This window comes from Neopsephotus bourkii, unplaced genomic scaffold (assembly GCF_033783945.1).
Source record: "Neopsephotus bourkii isolate Nb327-2 ecotype Australia unplaced genomic scaffold, CSIRO-AGI_Nbou_v1 NB_1358, whole genome shotgun sequence".
Taxonomy (NCBI): Eukaryota; Metazoa; Chordata; class Aves; order Psittaciformes; family Psittacidae; genus Neopsephotus; species Neopsephotus bourkii.
This window is the reverse complement of record NW_026901837.1, coordinates 2,268,499-2,288,093: the sequence shown is the minus strand read 5'-3', so window position 1 is coordinate 2,288,093 and position 19,595 is coordinate 2,268,499. Positions and strand designations below refer to the sequence as shown.

The following is a 19,595-nucleotide window of genomic DNA, read 5'->3' as shown; positions in this document are numbered from 1 at the left end:
TTATTGATAGGAAAATGACTGAATTATGCACTAAAAGTCTTTATACTAATTAAAACCACTTTTGTGGATAGTATTGCGTCGGCATTAAAAGGTAACTTAACACTATTGAAAACCCTTAGGGTAGACTCACCTTAAGGTAGATATTTGACAATACTGAACAATATTCAAATTGACTGCTGCCGATTCTTTTGAAGGTTAGTTTTCTTTTTTTATTTCTAGGAATTACCTTTTAACCAAGTAGTGGGTCTGGTGATGTGTTTACATTGCACATTGTATTTTGCTAGTAATTTATCATTGACAGAGTGAAAAAAAACATGAATATGTTTTCCAATGGCGTTTAAATCTTGCTAGAAAGCAATTTGCTGTGAGAAGTCCCTTCTGTATGTTACAGCTAAGAGAGGGATGGCTTCAGAAGATGATAAAGCTCAAGATGATTTCAAATAGCAAATCCAGTAGTATTCAATAAACATTACATTTCAAAAACTCTGTAGGCTGGCACACTTAGTTACCTGTATGACTGATGACGTTTGAGGAGATTACCAGGAAAAAAAAATTGAATTACAGTGCTCTTGGAACTCCTTAGAGTCTTTGCTCCCTTTATTTAGGTATTATTGAACAGTCAAAATCCAGTTTCAGCTGTTTACTGAATTTCATCTTTAGCTTCCTAGTGTCACAATGTTTCAGCATCAAATGCAGGAGAATTTTTAATTTTAAGAACTTTTCATTAAATTTTTAAAAGTAGAAATATTTCCAAAAATTAACACCTGTTTGGGGAGGGAAGTCAAATGCAACTGGAAGAAGCTTTTATCTGTATGCGTAATGTTTCCTGGCTGTCTAATTTTCTTCTTTTTTTGTATGGAGAAGTCTTGCTACGTTTTCAAGTCTATGCTTCAAGGGCAAGTAGGGTCTGTCATAGCAGATGTGTGAGGAAAGGATATTGTTTCAACAGTAAGAAAGGAAAGAATTACTTGTGGTCCTTGAAAGGAATTTGGCAAAGCTAAGGAAGCTTGTCAGATGGAAATTGGGCAGGATGAGGAACAAAGATACATCCCTTGCTGTGTTCTTCCTAGTGCTGTTTCCTGTCTTCACACAAGAGCTTCATCCTTTCCCTGATGTTCCCCTTGAAAATATCCAGTAGAGACTGAAGAGACACTGTATTGCTACTCTGAAATAGTGGTCTGTGTAATCAATTCCATTTCAGCTGCTGAATTTAAAATAAAATAAAACCACCACACATTGAATGGAGCTCAAATTCATTCCTTTTTTTAAACTAGAATGAGAAACAGGAAAAAATCCATATGCAGTTTTATGTTGCAGTGAACTTTAAACAAAATATTTCAGAGACAAGTAAAGGGAACAAAGTGCTTGAGTTGCTAAACTGATGGCAGCAATGTCTTCTTTTCATCCAGGGTGTTTAGAAATCTCGTGAGGGATAAGTGGGGCCCAGAATCCATCCTTTTCACTGTGCTTGAAGAAGTCTGAATCTTATTTTCTAACTCTGAAGAAAGTGTTCTACCAAAATGTCTTATCTGTGATTTTCCTGCAGTCGTTCTAGATTTAAAAGTTCATTTTTAATTAAAATACACCTCTCTTTTTCATAGACAGAGCTGGTTTTCCCAGGGCTGTCAACTACAGCCAAGAAATCTGCTGCTGTACCTGTGACAATGAACACATGGCCCTATTCTGTATTGACAGGTATACACAATGCTTTGAGAATTCTGAATTGCCCTGTAGATGGGTCAATCCTTAGTAGATACATGGAAGATTTGGTCTGATTTCAGGAAAAGGAGTGAGGAAATTCAGTGTGTGTTTGGTTGAACATCATGAGTAATTTTCTGAACTGCCAAGAAAATGAACAACTTTTTTGTTTTACTTCTTCAGTCAAGAATTAGAAAAATCTGAGCTTGAGAAACTAGACTCAAATTTAAAGCTGTCCATATATCCAGAAATGGGCAAACTAAGTTTCATGAAACTTCCATCTTCAAACCTACAGAGCTCTTCTGGCATTGAAGCATAGCACAATCTTCTGGACTGTTTCATATTTGCCTTAATTGGAGAGGTCAGAGCATGGGTTCTATCTTGATATGGAATCAGCAATCGTGTGCTTGTATGAAGAATTCACATCATGTTACGCGCTTAGTTTGCCTGGATAGTAGGAGAGATTTTTGCTTTAACAATCCGTCTTTTTTTTCCCCATGTTCATCCTAAATTGAAGGCCTTGGTGTTGACCTTTTAAAAGCAGAAGAGATCACATCTCTACAAAAGGTGTTGAAGTAACACCTCCTTAGGAAAAAGAAAAAAAAAGAAATAAATTAAAAACCAAACGCTGGCAGAACTGTTGCAGAACATGTGTTTAAAGGGCGTGAAATTATTTGCATGAGCACTTGTCACCTGCAAGTAATGGGTCATCCCCTGGGCTGCTTCTAGCCCTGCGGATGCTCCGGGGGAGCAGAAAATAAGCTTTAGAAGATGCTGATGCAGAGTGGAAAATGAAAAATAGAGTGGAAGTTTGTTTTTTCTCAATATGATGTTACTCCTGCTCATCCCAAGCACCCAAGAGAGACCAGACTTCTCAAAAATGTGTAGAGAGTGGAAAAATAGCAGGAAGAGAGATTATTCATAAACTGCCTATGGTTTCTTTTCAGATGCTCCTCTTTTTAAGCACTAATTCTGGCAATCCTTTTTTTCCTTTTCCAATCGTTGAACTTGTTTAAAATAGAGCTCAACCTTCAAATGAGGAAAAAAGAAAAGAGGTTGGAAGCACTTGATTTTTATCTACCTTTCCTGCTCTTCAAACTTTCTTCTCAGAAATATCAGCAAGTGGAAGAGAGCACTGGTCAAGCAGAAAGGCACCAATGAGAATGGAGACAACTGGGGTACTGTTTTCTGCTCTTCCACTGGCATGATGCTTGATTTTGGGAAAAATCAGTTCCCTGACACTTTTTTCCCTTATATAAAACAGGAGGATATAAATTTTACAGTGTTTGTTGATTGCTTTCAAATTTTCTGATGAAAAGTGCTGCTTAAGAACTACTCAGTGTATCATTGACTGCATGAACACTACTGAATCTGTAATAATTTGTCTTCCCCTATGTCAGTTTGGGATGCAGAGGAAAATTACCTGTTTTCCTCATTTCTCATTGCTTTTCCCAGCGCTCAGGACCCCAGGCCACTGATGTTAAGCAGCAGATGCTTTTCATAGATCGGATTAAGGGTTGATGAATTACCAGAGCCTCATGGAAGAATCCCACTGTGCTCTTGAAACTGGAATTACATTCCTGGTACCTATCTTCATGGCCTTGCATTTACTTTTAGAAAAATATTGCTAAAAAAAAAAAAAAAAAAGGAAAAAAAAAAAGAGAGAGATTTGGAAAGAAGGGAGGTAATTTTAAATTCTTGCTAACATAGAGTGTTCAATATGTCATTAAAGCCCTAATTGTTATTTAATATATGGATTCTGCTAAATAGCAGATGTGTAATTCTCCTAAGATGTTTTATAAACTATAAGAGGAAGAGGTACAATTGTTCACAAATGTTTCACTGAGATTGTTTTAAGTCAGTTAAAATTGCCTTTGAGAGCAGAGTTGCACTAAAAAGAGGGAGGAGAGATGGAAAAAAGAAACCCCAAAACAGGGTCCTGCTTGGTCTAGGGTTTCAGGCGAGAGAGGAAAAGGTCTAGTTATCCAGAGCCAGCTGCATTGTTAAAAGTTCATACTATCACTTTGACATTTAGAGTAGGACTCGGTGTCTTTGTAAATTCCTCTTCGTATTACCAGTGTAGGTCTCTGAGCTCAGACCATTTCACAAACCATAACATTTTTTAGTGAGTGATTGATCTGTATTATGTGTCCTAGCCATCAGAAGAATCTTGGGATGTTGCTTGTATAAACTGTAATACAATCTGATCTTGGGCATTTAGTTACAGACTTTCATAGACCTATTGGCGATACTCAGTCCTCCTGGATTTGGGAATAAAGCTTATCTGATACCTTAAAAAAAAGTGGGGAGGGGGGAGATGTTTTTAAAAAAAGGGGGGGGAGGGGAGAAGGAAAAAAATAAGCCCCTCATTTTCCCTGTTCCCCACTTAAATAACTCAACACATCTGGTAACACTGTAGGATCATTGTCCTTTCAGTTCCTCTGCAGCTCATACTGCTACAGTATTTCTTTGGTATCTAGTTTCCAAAAGGGCAATGTGATTTGACTTTTTTTTTTTTTAATTTTATTTTTTAAGGCTGTTTTTGTAGGTCTTGCAAATTAACCCATATGCATTGCAAGAAAAAACATGACTTTTAATCAGCACCATTTCTAAAGTTAGCACTTGCTCTGTGTATATGAATATGTATATGAACCAGTGCTTAAAAAAAAGAAAACACACAACCTTTCTGCTGGTACTCAAAGCTAGCATACAAATGTGTTTTTATTATCAAAGAAAGTATGCCTAAATGTTAAGGTACCTTTCCATTAGGGGTTTTATCATTTGACTTCTTGTCTTCAGTTACAGGAATGATAATCAAACTAAACCTTTTAATTCAATGAGAACTATGCTGAATTTTAGGAAGCAAAAAGAGGAATCAGATATAGACTCATAGCGTAGGAAATTAAGCATTCAAGAAATTAAAACTTTGAGAGCAACTAAAAGGCTAGCCTTAAGGTGTGCTTATTTGAAATGCCTGCATTTAATTTTACAATAAATCTGAGTATTTTGTTCCAATTAAGACAGTTCATGTGTATGACTTGAAATTGTACAGTAGTTCCAGGGAGACTGTGGACTGCTTGTTTTACATTCTGGATCAAGTTCAGATTTTTAGGCTTCGCTTGAATAAAATAAAAAGTCTGAACCCTAAAGATAATACAGATTGATAAATCTGATTTAAACATTCCCGTGTTGCAGACTTTCAGTGTATGTGGTACAGCTGAGCCTCAGGCCATGCACTAAATACATCCACAGTGCATTCCCAGGGCACCCGAATACCAAATGATCACATTTGAAAGGTTACCTTTCTATGGATTCTGACTTTTCTGTATTAGCCGCAAAGATTAGAATTTTAACAGCTCCCAATGAGAGGTATTGTGAAATATTTACTTGGCAGGAAAAAACCAAAACAAAACAAAGCCCAGATGAGATACCGTCTCATATTCATGAACTGGGATTTATTAGTTCTGTGAACGTCCTTGTGAGAATATGCTCCATAGTTCACACTTCAGGAAAAAAAGTCTTGGTTTTCATTTATATTAACTGAAAACTTTGATAGAAGTGTTATTGTAGTAGAGGTTTAAGCAAAGAGAGAATCATGCTTGTGCAGAATATATCCAGTAAATCCTGCAGCCTTTCACAACTGGCTTTCTGCAAGGAAAGTTACTACCGTTTCTCTCTGGAAATTTGGCAGTAGCTTTGTTAGGGAAATTGGTTATAATTAAAGATGTAAGGCTTTTTCTCCTTTTCTTTTACAGGTTGTGGAGCTCATTTCAAGTGCTATTGGTGACTTAGTTCAAGGTATATATTATGAAAACTCAAAGTCATCTGAGGTAAGAATTTCAGTAGTTTTACATACCTAAGAAGTTTGGTGATATTCATGTGTGACTACAATGAATATGATGACTCTCTCATCTGTTTAAGGAGGGAGAAGGAGGAAGAGAGTCCTAGTGAGTTTCAGTGGTAACATTCTTATGGTATCTGTGAACTCTGGTGAACCTTTCTAGAAATGCTCAACGAAGGACTGTTTTATTCCTGTGAGTGCTTAATAAAAGGATTTCATGTGTCATTACCAGAAGCTCTAGCTTTACAAACAATTCCAGAGGTTTCTAGTTAGGATTCTGTTAGAGGCACTTATTACAGTGTGAAAATACACTGTATTTAATGCAGTGAAAATATCACCGATATTTTCATGTTAAATTTATCATTTTCAAGCCCAAAGATGCTTACAAAATGCTTCATCCCAAATTTGTATCATGTCCTTTCTTCTCCTGAGCAGTCACATTTTGATAGTAGAAGCATGAATTTTGTCCTGGAATGGTAAGAGTGTAGCACTGTACCCTCTTCCACCAGAAGTCACTAGAATCAAGAGTGAATGAGGCTTGTAGCCCTGTACTCTCTTCCACCAGAATCACATGCATGGATTGCAGGAGTTGGCACGGGCAAAAACAGCAGCTGCCAGAGTTTCACACCAAATAATCTTGTATTTCCTCAAGGACAATTATGGATATACTATTACTATTTACTATTACTGTTACTATTTGGCAATGAAAATTGGTCAAACTAAACTTAGGCATTTTTGTCTTCACTGGAATATTTAAGGAAATTTGCAGAGACACTTCTTGAAGTAGGCTTGTTTGGGCAGGGCGTTGGAGTAAAAAGGCTTTCTTTCATTTGCTATGTCTGTATCTTAACACGTGCAAAAAATCTATAATCTGAAGTTGCCATCACCTTTCAGGTTTTATAATAGCAAGTTTTTGCTCACTGATGAGCAGTATGTGTAGGTGAATACTTATAGGTAGATAGGTACACTCACAGTGACATTGTCTCACATGCCTAGTTTGCCTTGGAGACCTGAATCTTCACATTCAGTAGGTGAAATGGCTTGAAGGTTGCAGAAATATGAATTCGTTTATATTCGTTGTGTGATTAAATTGCAGCTCTAGTTTACTATTGCCACATTGTAGTATGTAGCAAGATTAATATCATAGTGGAAGCCCTGATCACATGGGTTACCACTACAGTAGATACCTGCACTGATGCCTCTACACCAGCCAAACCACAGTGGCTGTCAGCTAACGGGCTGGGCCTTGGAGGGTGCACCCAGCTACTCCAATGGTCAGTATCTCTCTCTCCTGCTTTGCAGCAGCAAAGACATGCTATTAAAACTAACCTCCTCTAAGCTTATTGCTCTCATTTTGGTTGAAATCAGGTAGGTAGGAAATGATCATGTTAATGAGCTGAGCTCTTCCCTTGGAGGAGGAGAGAACCTCTAGCAGGGAAGCACTAATGGCTTTCTCAGGAGATGCTTGGGTTGCACACAGAGCATTCTCTGGCACCTCTCAGGAGGGAACCTGGGTGAAAGCATGGCAGCAGTGTGATGTTGGGAACTTGTTGGTCCTTCTGCACCTGCTGTGTTTAACCCATGGGTAAACAGACCTCAGCCTTCAGGGCTGCTTCCAAGTGCTTTTGCTCAGGGTTGTATGTTAAAATAGATTACTTCTTGGAGGTGTTTACAAAGAATATTTTAAGGTTTGTTTTCCATATTCAGGCATGTTTAAATACAAGTAGATCCCAGATGTATCGTCTTTTAAAAAACAACTACTCTTCTGTGTGTAGAAGTAAAGCTCTGCAAGTTCATCTCCACAGTGAAACTGCATTTTATCTTAACCTTGGTTGCTGTTTAAATGAAAAATGTGGATTCTCACTATGCTTCAGTGACTTTGTCTGTCTAAGGCGAATTGAAAGTACAGCATACCCTTTCTAAGGGGCATCCAGTTACCTCAAGACACAATTAGTATGGTGTCATAATAGATACTGAAATTTACATTACAGTGTTTGGAGTTTAATCTTTTTAATCAATAGTGCCTGGCTTCTGATGAGACCGAGAACAAGCAAGTATGGCATCTACTTGAAATCCACTTGAATTTGGTTTTTTTTTTATCTTGTCCTCTGGGAAATTTGGTTTCATGTTGTATATGAGACACATCCCTGCTGCTCTCCTCATGCTATTCTGTTGAGGCAGTGTCCTGTTCGCGTCCTGAACATCTCTTCAGCAAAGATAGACAAATGGACTAAGTCATTTGTTGGTCTGTCTATTTGTTTCCTTTGTTCATCTTATCTCTATCCTTAATTGTAATTTGACTGAAGCAAAAATGTGAACTACATTTCCTAGAGGTAGACAAATGCTATCTACTCCACAACTAAATCTCAAATGTCAAACATTTCTTTTGAAGAGTAGGGCATAGTGATGAAATGGCATTTTCACTGCTGGGAATGTCTTAAATTTGGAAAAACAGAAGGATACCTTCTCATTTGCTTTGGTTTTTTCTTTTCCCTTTTTGAGGCAGTAAAACTGTACCTCATGTGTTAAATGACTTTAATGCAATTGTTAGAAAGCTCCTTAGGACCATAAAATAGACTCATTTAGCACCAAGTTGTTTTGAGCTTTGCTAGATGTACCTAGATGGTAGACAAAAATACAAAAACGACTGCAAAGGTAACCTTTTTTCTCTGAGTTCATGTTTACCTCAGAAAAACCTTTCAGTTTGCTTCATTTGGGTGACCCAGTAGGAAAATGGAAAAAATCATTTGACCTAACAATACTGACCTTACTTACTCCTGAAGACATATAATGGATATAATTATTTGACAGCTCTCATTAGCACTTTTTCCCTTCTGTAAAACCACATGCAGTCCTACAGCCATCCCATTTTAGTATGTGCTGTTTGGTCATTCTTCATCTTGTCTGCATAGTGAGTCATTAGATCTGTGTGAAATGGGGAAAATAAAGATACTATTTAACTTCTCATCTTTATTTGAAGTGACAATCCCAAGTACAAAGTGTAGGCTTCAGTTGCAAAGACAGCCTGAAGGTTAGGGCTGCCACTCACTTTCAAAGTATCAAATAGCTGCTGTGGTTTAAGACATTGCATTAGCGATATTAAGCTAATATTTTGGACTGTAAGCTGGAGCAGAAAGGGGTGATGTGATAAACCTTTGCAGCTTTTTGTGCTAAATCCCTTCTCAACCCCAAATTCTGTGAGTCAGAGGCACTCTTCCCAGTTCTCATCGTTCTTTCCTAAATCTAGGTCTAATTTGGGATTAAAAATTTGTGCTTTAGTGAGTGCAAAGATGAAAGTTTTTTAATCTGGCCTTTATCTATTTTTAGCGGAAAAAACATTGTACTGAGTCTCTGTTCCCCACTTTTAGGAGACTGAAGGCTTCCAAAATGTTTGTTAGCTCACAGAACACTGTCACGCTTTTAGAAACCTTCTGTCTTAATATCCCAGATCATTTAATGAATATTAATGAAGAATGCTTTAGTATCCCTGTCAGTTCACTGAGCAAGAGGAAAGCCCAAGGTCAAACAGCAGAATCAAGAGCAGGACTTGAGTATTGTCTCTTGCGCTTTACCTGAAAGACCAGTCTTGCATCTTAAAGCCTTAGGGACTTTCATGGGAAACTGCTTTGTTGTTTGGGTTTTTTTCCTCGCCTCCAGCGTATCTAGCTGATGCTAAATTTACATTACCAAAACTCAGTGTCAGAATGTGACTGTTATGTAAGACAAAACAATTTTCAACACGTTCCACTGATGGCTAGACGAGCTGTCATGCATTTTTGATGCAATCATGTGAAAATTGTGCATAACTAACATGTAAAGCAAGTTTAAAAAATAAATACATTAGTGGCAAGTACTCGTACCTAATACAGGTCTTTGGTTTAGACCAGTTAGGTTTTCTTCATGAAAATAAGTTTTATTTCTGGCAAAGCACTGACTACATGCAGTGAATTGTATCAAACCTTCTTTGATGTTTGGTCATCAGCTCTGCTTTGAGGTGTAATGTTTTGGGATACTGCACATGTCCATCAGCTGGACTGCTCTGAGTCTGTGTTACAATTAAAGGATTTGCTTATAAATTTTACTATAGGAGGTAAATCAGATGTATTTTGAGTCACGTAAACCACCTTTTAGCAGTGCAGCACAGTCAGAGCCTTCACTTTTTTTCTTTTGACAAATGTTTCTGTTGCAGGACAAAAGGGAAGGATAAAATATGGAATCTGAGTAAAGAGCATCTGTGAAAAGAATGGGTAAATGTGTCAGAGGGGAAAAAAACCACCATAGCTAGAAAGAAGGCCAATGCTGTTTGTTTATTGCTTTTGTTCTTTTAAATACTAAGCTTTTCCAGGGAGATTTTAAAGTAACAGATGTGGAGAGATATTTCCATTTATTAGAAGGGTACAGACTTTTTTAAAATTGTGTGTTGCTTTTTGTGCATTGTCATGATAAAAGTATTAGGCACTCAGTGGCATGCTTTATTGACCCATTTGCAAACACCCTTGTTCCTCCAAAAGCAGTGAAGACATCTATTAAGAGACCAATAAAACATGGCCTGTCATACTCAGCAAGCAGGAGTACATCTGTTAAAAGCTTATGTCAATCATGTACAAGGCACTTTGCAGGGCCTCGCTGCTGGTAGAGATTCATAGTTGCAATGGATTTTATGTATGTAAAATAGCAGTTCTTGAACTACCTAATTTGAAACTTTAAAATGGTATTAAAAAATATTAGTCTTTTTCTATGGATTATTTGCCCATTGAGAACTGAACTAAAGTTTGGTGTAAGTGGTTGAGACATTTTGATCATTCTGTACAACAGCAGATGACTAAGAGCTGCCATGGTATGGAAAAAAAAACAAACCCCGAAATAAAGGCTCTCTCACAAACTATATAGCTGAAGTTTTACAATGAAATGGCTCTGACTCCATCCTGGTTTTGTAAATGGTTCTGTGCACTTTTAAGACATGGGTTTTGTTTGTATTTTCCTGAATATGTTTTCATCTTGAACTGTGTATAAGCGTCTTCTGTGGTGTGACGAATCAAACTGATTTATTGTAACTGCCACTTTTGTACTGGGGATCCTTGTTACCACCACTAAGAGCTGCCCTTCCTGATGGTTATGGTTGCATATTTGGTCCTGCAAATTTCATTTTCTAAAAGTTTTTTTGTTTCCCCTTGCCTGAGATGATTGTTTCAAACCCAATCTGAATTATCGAAGTAGCTTAACATAAAAATCTCAGCTAGCCAATTTCTTTCTAACAAAATGGTAACTGACCTTGCCATTAGTAAAATGGGAGCACCCTCAGCTGTTGTTAATTTCCTATAGGAAATGATGATCAGCAGAGCTGGATTTGCGTATTTTGTCAGTACTCCTGTGCCAACATTATCCAAACTGTATCTGGAGTTGGCTGCTTTCTTCCAGGGATGGTGAGGGGTTCAGCATTCTTAATTCAGTTTCTGCTACCCATGTGACATCAGGGTTGATTATCATCTGGACCCATTTCTTAGTGACAGAACTTGTTAATGCGGTCTGAGCACTGACAGTTACAGCTAGAATTAATTCGTGTTTAAACAGGCTTTGTATGAAAGGCTGGTAGGAGTCTTCTGGGCCAGCTAATGTCCACTTTTATATTTCATTCTTTGAGTCATCCACTGCTGACAAAAGAAAGTTTACCAAAATGGGAAAATTTCTCTAAAACTAGAAAGTGTTGTCATGATGTCAGATTTTGCAGACTTTGCAATCCAGAACTAGTTTCATTTTTCCCTTCATGTTTTAAGATAGTGTTTGGCTCCTGTCATACATACCCTTTTAAGAATGCAGTGTGGTTGGTGGACATTATATATGACATGAGACTTAAGCCTGGGCAAAAAAAAAAGGCATTTGGATTGTTGGAAAACTTTGCTAAAGCAAGGTTGTGTCTGCCTCTGCCTTCTTAAGCAGCAAAAGCTTTAGGGGTATGTGATCATAAGGCATTCTGTGATTAAAATCAACTATATTTTGGCATGCAAGCTTTTATGCTAAAGCACAGCCATATGGGCAGAATACCTTTTTACAACTGGCTTTGTTCTGTAACCAAGAGATGCATGATAGCTATGTTTTTAAGATTTCAATAACATATCCTTAACTATGCCTCAGATTTTTGTCTTTTTTTTTTTTGTTAGATACCCATTTTATATGCTTGAAGCTCCTACATAATGTTCATGTAGTGGACAGTAACTTCTTGTACTATAATTTTCAGTCCTGTGATGAAATTCAAACTTGTTTAAGAAGAATATGTTTTTGTAACAAATCATAGAATTAATTTCCATGTAGATATCAAGTTGCAATGACTGTTTAAACCTCTTTGTTTCCTGCAGTGGGCATTTGTTGATGTCCACGTTTCTGTTGCTACTCAGAGGCTCTAGCAAGCAAGCGTTTTCGACTTACAGGTCTTCTGAAAGATTTATTTAACTCCATAAATCGTTTCAGGATACCATTCTAGAATATTTTTGTCTTGGTTGGATTTAAAACGAATAATTATAAAACTCACTGCCAATTTTCAGTATCATCCAGCAAATTTGAGTAAATACTGTTCTTTCACTGAGCAGATTGGTTGTTAAGTGAAAGATTGTGTTGCGTCTTCCAAGAGCTCCTGATTTTAAATTTAAAATAAATTGATCTATATCAGGGCGGGAAGACTTGATATATGGGAAACTACTTGAACTAAATGCTCATTTTGACATTTTGCCAGTCCTGGGAATTTGCACATGCTCTGGGCTGAGTTAAGATATTAAAACAAATATACTACAGTAAGATGGAACATGAGGAAAGTTTAGGCTTGACTTTGTAAGTTATCTTATGCATAATAGCAAACATGTGGTTTCTCTGTGCCTCGCTTTCCTTGTATAAGTTAATAGGATGTCTGAAAGCAAAGGCATTTTGATACAGCCCTGTGTTACTTGGCATCGGAGAATTCTCCTACTTTTTCCATTAGTCTCAAATTATCCTCTCCCTTGTAACACAGCACTTCTGGGTGATATCCATAAGGGAGGAAAATTAGACCTGAACGGATGGATTCTATTTCATTTGTTACCGATTTCATGACAGATAATACCTTGCTAGAAAACTATAGGGTCACAGAATTAACTTCTTGCTCGTTTCTGAGTAATTTAATTGACGTCACTTTGAGGGAAAGGGCTTGTTATATAAGAGTCTTTTTTTATATTACTCCTTTAAAGAATACCTTTTGGCTTAGTGTATGCTATGGATTTGGCTGAACTGAGAAACTGCAAACATTTAATGTTTATATGCTTGAGATTTTTTTTCTTTAGCTTTTCATTACTGATTTTAGTTTTTTCGAAGCAAAACAACTGTGTCTTTTCTGGTTTTGGTTTTTTTCCCTCCTTAGAGAGTACCTAAAGGTGTGACAATAACATGCATATGTGAGAACGATTACAAGTCATGTCTCGCTTTGAAGATCCGTTCACAGAGTAGTGCCATTATTAACACCATGTGAGCCAAAGGAACTGCAGTTGAATTTGGGTTTGGGGGGAAGGGACTGGGTTTGTGTTTACTAAAACACTTTTTGGAATGTAATCCAAATCAGTATTTTGGATACAAAGGATTTTGAGAAGTGTTGAGCATCTCTGACCTTACGGTCAAGGTGGTGAAGTTCACTAGAGGCATCACCGAGATCTCTGTCAGTCCCCTGGGGAAGTTAATACCTGACATTTCTAAATTACAGCTGCTTGAGGTTTTTCTTTTCTTTTTTAAATGCTTTCAGTCATTCCTCATCCTTAATACAACAATAGAAATGGTACACGTCTTCATCACAGCCCTTCGGTTTTTCCAATGCAGTTCTACAAGGATTTTAATACCTTTTGGAATTATCTTTTTTTTTTTCTTTAATTGACTAAAAAGGTGATATTGTAGGGACTTCTAAATTTTATTAGGGTTTGTTGGCTCTTGGTAACTGGCAAGGAGCTGAAGCCCAGATGTACTCTGGGTTGGGGCTGGGTTTGGGGGAGAGGAGTTGTCTTTTTTTCCTTTTTTATGTTTTTCTTCCCAGTCCCTCATGAGGAATATAGTCATTGATAATGTTCAGTGTAATCATAGTCATTAAGAAAAAGATCTGTGTTGGATCTGTTGACAGCTCCATGTATTTTGCATTGTTCTTTTTGAGCAGAAAATGGGAATGTTGTTTGTTGAAGCTGCCAATATGTTTATCTGATACTTTTCTCTACTCATACCCAAAAGATACCCTTCTTTCTTTGGCACCATGGCACCCTGAGTTTTGTTACTCACTGCAAGTCAGGCTATCCTGTGCCACACTGTTAACTTGTGCGAGCTGACACAGCTGCATTTCTGGTGTTTTCATGTTAGCCTTTGTTTCATTTTCAGGAGAACTGTCTTACAGATGATATCTGCATATCCACGTGGAAGGAGCAGGCTTTCCTGTCACATAGTGCCTTGCTGGCAAAGAGCTGCCAGGCTGCAATGGAGCTAGCAAAGCACAGCGCTGAGATTCAGGACACGGCATTTCAGTATGGAAAACACATGTCTATGAGTCATAAGGTACTCCTTTTCCTTTTGTTCTGGGATCTTAAATATAGAAAGGCTTCTAAGATGTGTTAATCTTGAGCTCTGTTTTATACTGCCGCTATGCTGTAGACTTCTGGCAGCAGGTCAGTGACATTGAGAGATTAGACTGCTGACAGCCGAAGATGTTTGCAGAAGTTGCTGGTATGAACAGTGCTTATGAACTGGCAAAATCACACTCCTGGCAATGTAGTTTATTTCATTTAAGCTCTGTTAACATCCCTCACTGCATCTTTCCGTAGCCACTTACAACTTTACCTTCTCAGTTCCTACATTCTTCCTAAAGCCACTGTTTCAGTAGCAGGAGTTGCAGGAGGAAGCATGTGTTTGTTCTCAGCTGCCGCCATGCAGAGATTCATACTAAGAGGTTCAACTGCCTGCAGCAGCACACGAGCTGAGGCTTGTGTTGCAGTGGCCGAAGGGCTTGCATACGTTCCCTGATGAATAATCTTCTGTGGAAGTAACTTCCAGAGGGGGTAGCTGGAGGATGAACAGGGAGGTCACCAGATACGGACAGGAGCAGCCTACACCTCAGCAACAGTACGATTTCCCAGAGGAGGCCTCTGACCTCCATTACAAGTCTTTCTGTCCACAGCTACAGTTAATCCAAAGGAAAACACACACAGTGTGGAGTTTGGATCCTTGACACTCTTTATTTTGCCCTAAACATCTGTTCCTACTGTATTGCACTACTTGCAAATATAGATGTAGCTTGAGACAGGCAGACAGATTCAGCTGAGTTCAGACAGTTTCTAGTTCCTCCAGGAGAAGGAAGTGGTTTTATAAAGCACAGCTTTATTGGCACAGAAATGCCACTATGTGGTATTACTATATACAACTCTACCAGTAAATTGTTTCTTGTGCAGACTGTAATCTTAATATTTTGTATAAGCTTTAATATTAATACATTCACTATTGGCATATAGTTTTGTATGAAGGATTTTATAGTTTCCAGAGAAAACTCCTAGCTGTGTAACTTTTCCTTTGTCAGAAGGAGGGTCACATTTCATCAGCTTCCTCAGTTACTGAAAAGTAGAATGTATAACCCTTCACAGATTAAACCCTGATATTCTTTCCACCAAAGACTGTATCATTCTCTTCTTTGTAGTTTCCCTGCTTCCTGCCACTCCTGGGCTGTGTCCCGTCACTTGCCCAGTTCTGCAAGCTGTCCTTTACAAGTTTCTTTGCAGATTCTCTTACATGCTTCTCGTTACAACTTCCCGCTACTGCAGTGCTTGCAACATCTTCTTATCCTTCCCCTAAACTTGAAAAAATGCAACCAAAGTACAAGTGTCAAAGCAGAAAGTGGCGAGTAGTATAGAATCAGGATATGGACCTTCATTTGGTGAGTGGGTGGATATGTAATAGACTTGCTGGGAATTGAAGGAAGATGTTCTTCTCTTTCAGCTACATTCAGACCTCCAGCCATTTGTTAAAGAAAGTTCTACTGACACCGTGGCCTTCAGTTTGAATTCTGCTCCTGCAGTCCTCCATCAAGAATTCCTTGGGAGGGAGGCATGGATTAAACAGATCAGAGAGGTAAATTAAAGCATTCTGTAGAATTTCCTGGTTTTGGAGTTTGGATCTCTCTTCCTGTCTATACTTTCAATCTGCAAAGAAACTTAGAAATTAACATCAAACAAGACAACGTAGAGGTTACCTCTGCTTTCCAATACTTAACACATCTCTCTTTCATGCTTTTAAGAGGGGGAAATCTAGGGACGTGAAAGTCAAGCTTCGTCAAACTTCTATATGTCAGTGTAACAAGTGAATTCATTTGCATGGAGCATATATGTCTATTCTCTGCACTACTTGTGCAAGCCCACGTCTTAGCTTAAAGCTACTTTCACTGACAGCTTAAAGCAGAGAAGTTTGCATTACAGTTGGTTGAAAGGCACGTATTTCCTTCTGCCAACTTGGCCCTAGGAGCAGTATTTGGGACTGGGGAAGGAGGAGGGCATCTGGGGAACTTGGGTTACTGACCACTACAAAACATTTGTGAGATCTTGAAGTGAAGCAAACCATTTGTCATTTTGAAATTAAGGGCTGGTAGTTTGTAATGTGTGATGAGGAATTTTGGAATTCTACAATCTCAACACAAGGCTCCTATGTGGGTGGAATGTAAATGAATTTGGATGATTGCAGTTGGAGAGTAATGGTATTACCACAACACAGTGTATAAAAGCTTTGAAACAATTTCCCATCTGCAGAATCTAGAGGAGGTTGTAGGACTCCAGGAGTGCCGTCTGTCTGCTTGTTAATTCTTGTACCAAAAATGTGCATTATAGAAACAGTAAAGCAGTTCTTTCTGAAGGGGGTGGGGAACTGACATGAACTATGCAAAAGCATTTATTGACTGCTACTTTAGCTTAGTACATTTGGTACACCTTATCCAGGAGCCTTTCTTGGCTTTTGTTGATTTAGAAAGGAAAATTAGCTTCCATTAACTGAAGTCACATTCACTATGTGTCATTCAGTGTAGGCCAAGCACTCAAACCAGAGACTTTCTCGTGTTGGCAGTATTCATAAAGGTATGCTCATAAGTCACCCTCTTGTGCAATGTCATTTATACAGTTTAAATAAGCAAAGCATGCACAATGGACTCAGTCTCTGGCAGGTAGAATTGTTCTTAGTAGCTCGGGCATATGGAAATCACATTATAGACCTTTAATTACTGCTAAGTAATCTGGCTTTCTCCTTTAATTGTTTTCCCATCTAAGCATTCATACAATGGATTAAAGGCATCACCTCATCTTAGCAGCTTCCTTCTCCTACAGGAAGTTTTTGAAGTTCAAGAGAGCCCCATTGCACCTAGTAGCCTCCACAGGGGTACACGGCTCTGAGAGCATGTGGCTGGAACTCAGTGCCTGTCATGCATATCTTAGATGAAAGCAGTTTACAGAGAGCTCATGAGGGATGTCTGAACTTCTGTGGAGGGCCCAGAATTTTTGTGATTGTCTCACCACAGCTCCCATGTCAGAGGTCTGGACACAGTGGTTATTCCCAGGGTAGTCTTTGGACCTTTCTGCTGCTGAGCTGAAGACCTTGTCTTCAACCTCTCTTGTCTGTTCATTTGGAAAGAGCAAAACACATCAGATATCCAGGTGTGGGAAGTTGCATAAACATTAGATATATGTGCTTTGAGAAGGTCAGATTCTGATTTGGATGAAATTTATAGACTCCCTTAAAAGGGACTTGGGATATGTATAGAGAGAAGCCTTGTCATAGGAGGAAAAATAATGTCTAGGTATATGTGTGTGCATACGTGGATATATACATATATATACACACACACTCCCATATATATATATATATATGTACACAGGAATGGATGATCCATTAAGACCCAAGTTTCTCTTGTTCTCACTGGTCTCACCACCAACACTCCCCACCTTTGTGAATTTAAAACTAAAAAGCCCAATGAACTGGAAGAAAGGCATTTATCAAATGTTTTGTCCAGCATTTCTCAAGTATAGGATTTAAGACATGTGAAAGGGACCATCGCATCTGAGAAAGAAAAGTCGATCTTGGAAAATGTCCTGAAAACCTGCTCCAAAAGCATTGTTAAACCTTGTGGTCTGCTTATCTGATGCGTTCTGAGTAATTTAATGGGGGATTCAGGGATCCTTTTTGGATCCTGGCAAGGTGAGTTGATTTCACACCACCTTATTTACTAATAATGAATGTAATGGTATTACTGTCCCTCACTACGGGCACATGGTGATCTTTGGTGTTCAGCAGGAAGGCTGAATTGAGTTGGCTGTTCATGTGTCTAATATGATTGGTAAGTAGAATCTTTGAGTGCCCCAAGTCCTGACCTTCAGAGTCTGAGCTCCCAAACCAAACAGTGAAGCCTAGAAAGTTATCTAGGTTTGGTAAGAGTGCACAGCTTTTGCAAGACAGGCTTAATACCTTTGAGGAAGCTAAACCAGATGCAGAAGTCTGATGTAAAAGGGAAAAAAAAAACCTGTGTGTCTGAGATTGGGGTCAGTCAAAAAAGCCAAATAATTGAGAGGATAAAAAGAAAGAAAGCAAAGGTGCAGTTGTAGTAAAGAAGGCTTAGGAAACAGATCAGATAAGGCTGCTGCTTGGAGAAGCACAACTGCCATTGACTTAAATTCTTGAGAGAATCATAGAATGGTTTGGGTTGGAAAGGACCTTAAGATCATCCAGTTCCAGCCCCAGTGCCGTGGGCAGGGACGCCTCACACTAGACCATGTTGCCCAAGACTCTGTCCGACCTGGCCTTGAACACTGCCAGAGACAGAGCATTTATCACTCCTTTGGGCACCCTGCTCCAGTGCCTCACCACCCTCACAGTAAGGAACTTCTTGCTGCTTGTAATGTCTGTTAAATGGAGGAGATGTCACACTGAGCACACCTTTCCTGGTATTGCCAAGACTAAAAAGCACGTTCCTCTAACAGGTTGGCATATTCTCCAGTGCAGTGTGAATCTGCATATAGGCAGTCATTTGTTAAAGAACATACCTGTCGTGTTTTCTGATATACAATATAACTTGCTAGATAGATTTTGAAGGTGTAAGATCCAACCAGTATGAATAAAAGTTGGCAAATTGAGGCGATGAGAATACACAAATAAGGAAGCAGTTACTGGCAGTGGTTTTACTACTCCCAAATGCTATCAGGCTTTTTCTTAATATGCATTTCAGAAAAGCTGACTCTTAAGAAGCTTAGAGAGAGTACTAAAGAGGTTTTGTGGATCAGTCCCCTTTCTCCTTCAGAGAAATCAGTTTTGATGTTTACTGTTTTCCTTTCCTTTCCACTTGCTCAGTCTCTCATCTGTTCTTTTCTCTGTGCTTCCTCCCTTACAAAAAAATTAATTTATTTTCTAAATCTGTGCCATCTCAGTAACATCTCTTCAGTGCTGTGCTTGCCACACAGTGTTCCTCTTCAGTGCAGGCCTCAGCTTTTCTCCTTATGCCAGCTCAGCTGCTGCCCTTGGCTGCTCTCTGAAGTCCCTACAGAGGACATGGAGAAGCGTAGTGGTCCTAATCTACATCTTTTCAGGAGACGTGTTCCGGAAGAACTGAGGTTTGTGGTCTTCCCTTGTGGAGGCTAGAGGAAAGGAAATGGGTGATCTTTTTTTTTTTCTCAATGTGCCTTAAAAGAGAAGAGCTGGACTTGATGGAGGTGATAATGATAAAGGAAGATATAACCTAAGGGAAGGGCTTCGGGCTGGTTGAGAAGGAATGCTCTGCATCTAGCAGACCACCGCCACTGGGTAAGAAAGACAGACATCTTCTCTTCTACGTCATCTTGTGACAAAATTGAGGAAGCTGGACCACATACTTTTCTGCATCTGGGCAAGAAGAAACTTAACATTTGTTCATACTTCTTTCTGAATGTATTAGAAGTTACAGGTTGTGTGTATCTGCTACCTACGTAAAGAGTAACGCTAATACTTAAATACAATTCTAAACCAAAACTGCTTCTAACCTAGGTCTAATAGCACTGACATGGTC

The 19,595-nt window shown here is 38.7% G+C and overlaps 1 protein-coding gene across 3 annotated transcripts in view; it reads left to right on the top strand.

The window, feature by feature from the left end:
- PDSS2 (decaprenyl diphosphate synthase subunit 2) overlaps nucleotides 1–19,595 on the top strand; it is a 120,040-nt gene that overhangs the window by 87,801 nt on the left and 12,644 nt on the right. For 2 of the 3 annotated variants that reach the window (XM_061366781.1, XM_061366780.1), the window contains 3 exons: nucleotides 5,454–5,528; nucleotides 13,916–14,089; nucleotides 15,521–15,652. In XM_061366781.1, coding sequence (XP_061222765.1) covers nucleotides 5,454–5,528; nucleotides 13,916–14,089; nucleotides 15,521–15,652 — 381 coding nt within the window. The remainder of the gene's footprint in view (nucleotides 1–5,453; nucleotides 5,529–13,915; nucleotides 14,090–15,520; nucleotides 15,653–19,595) is intronic. The other variant, XM_061366782.1, reaches the window with a different exon arrangement.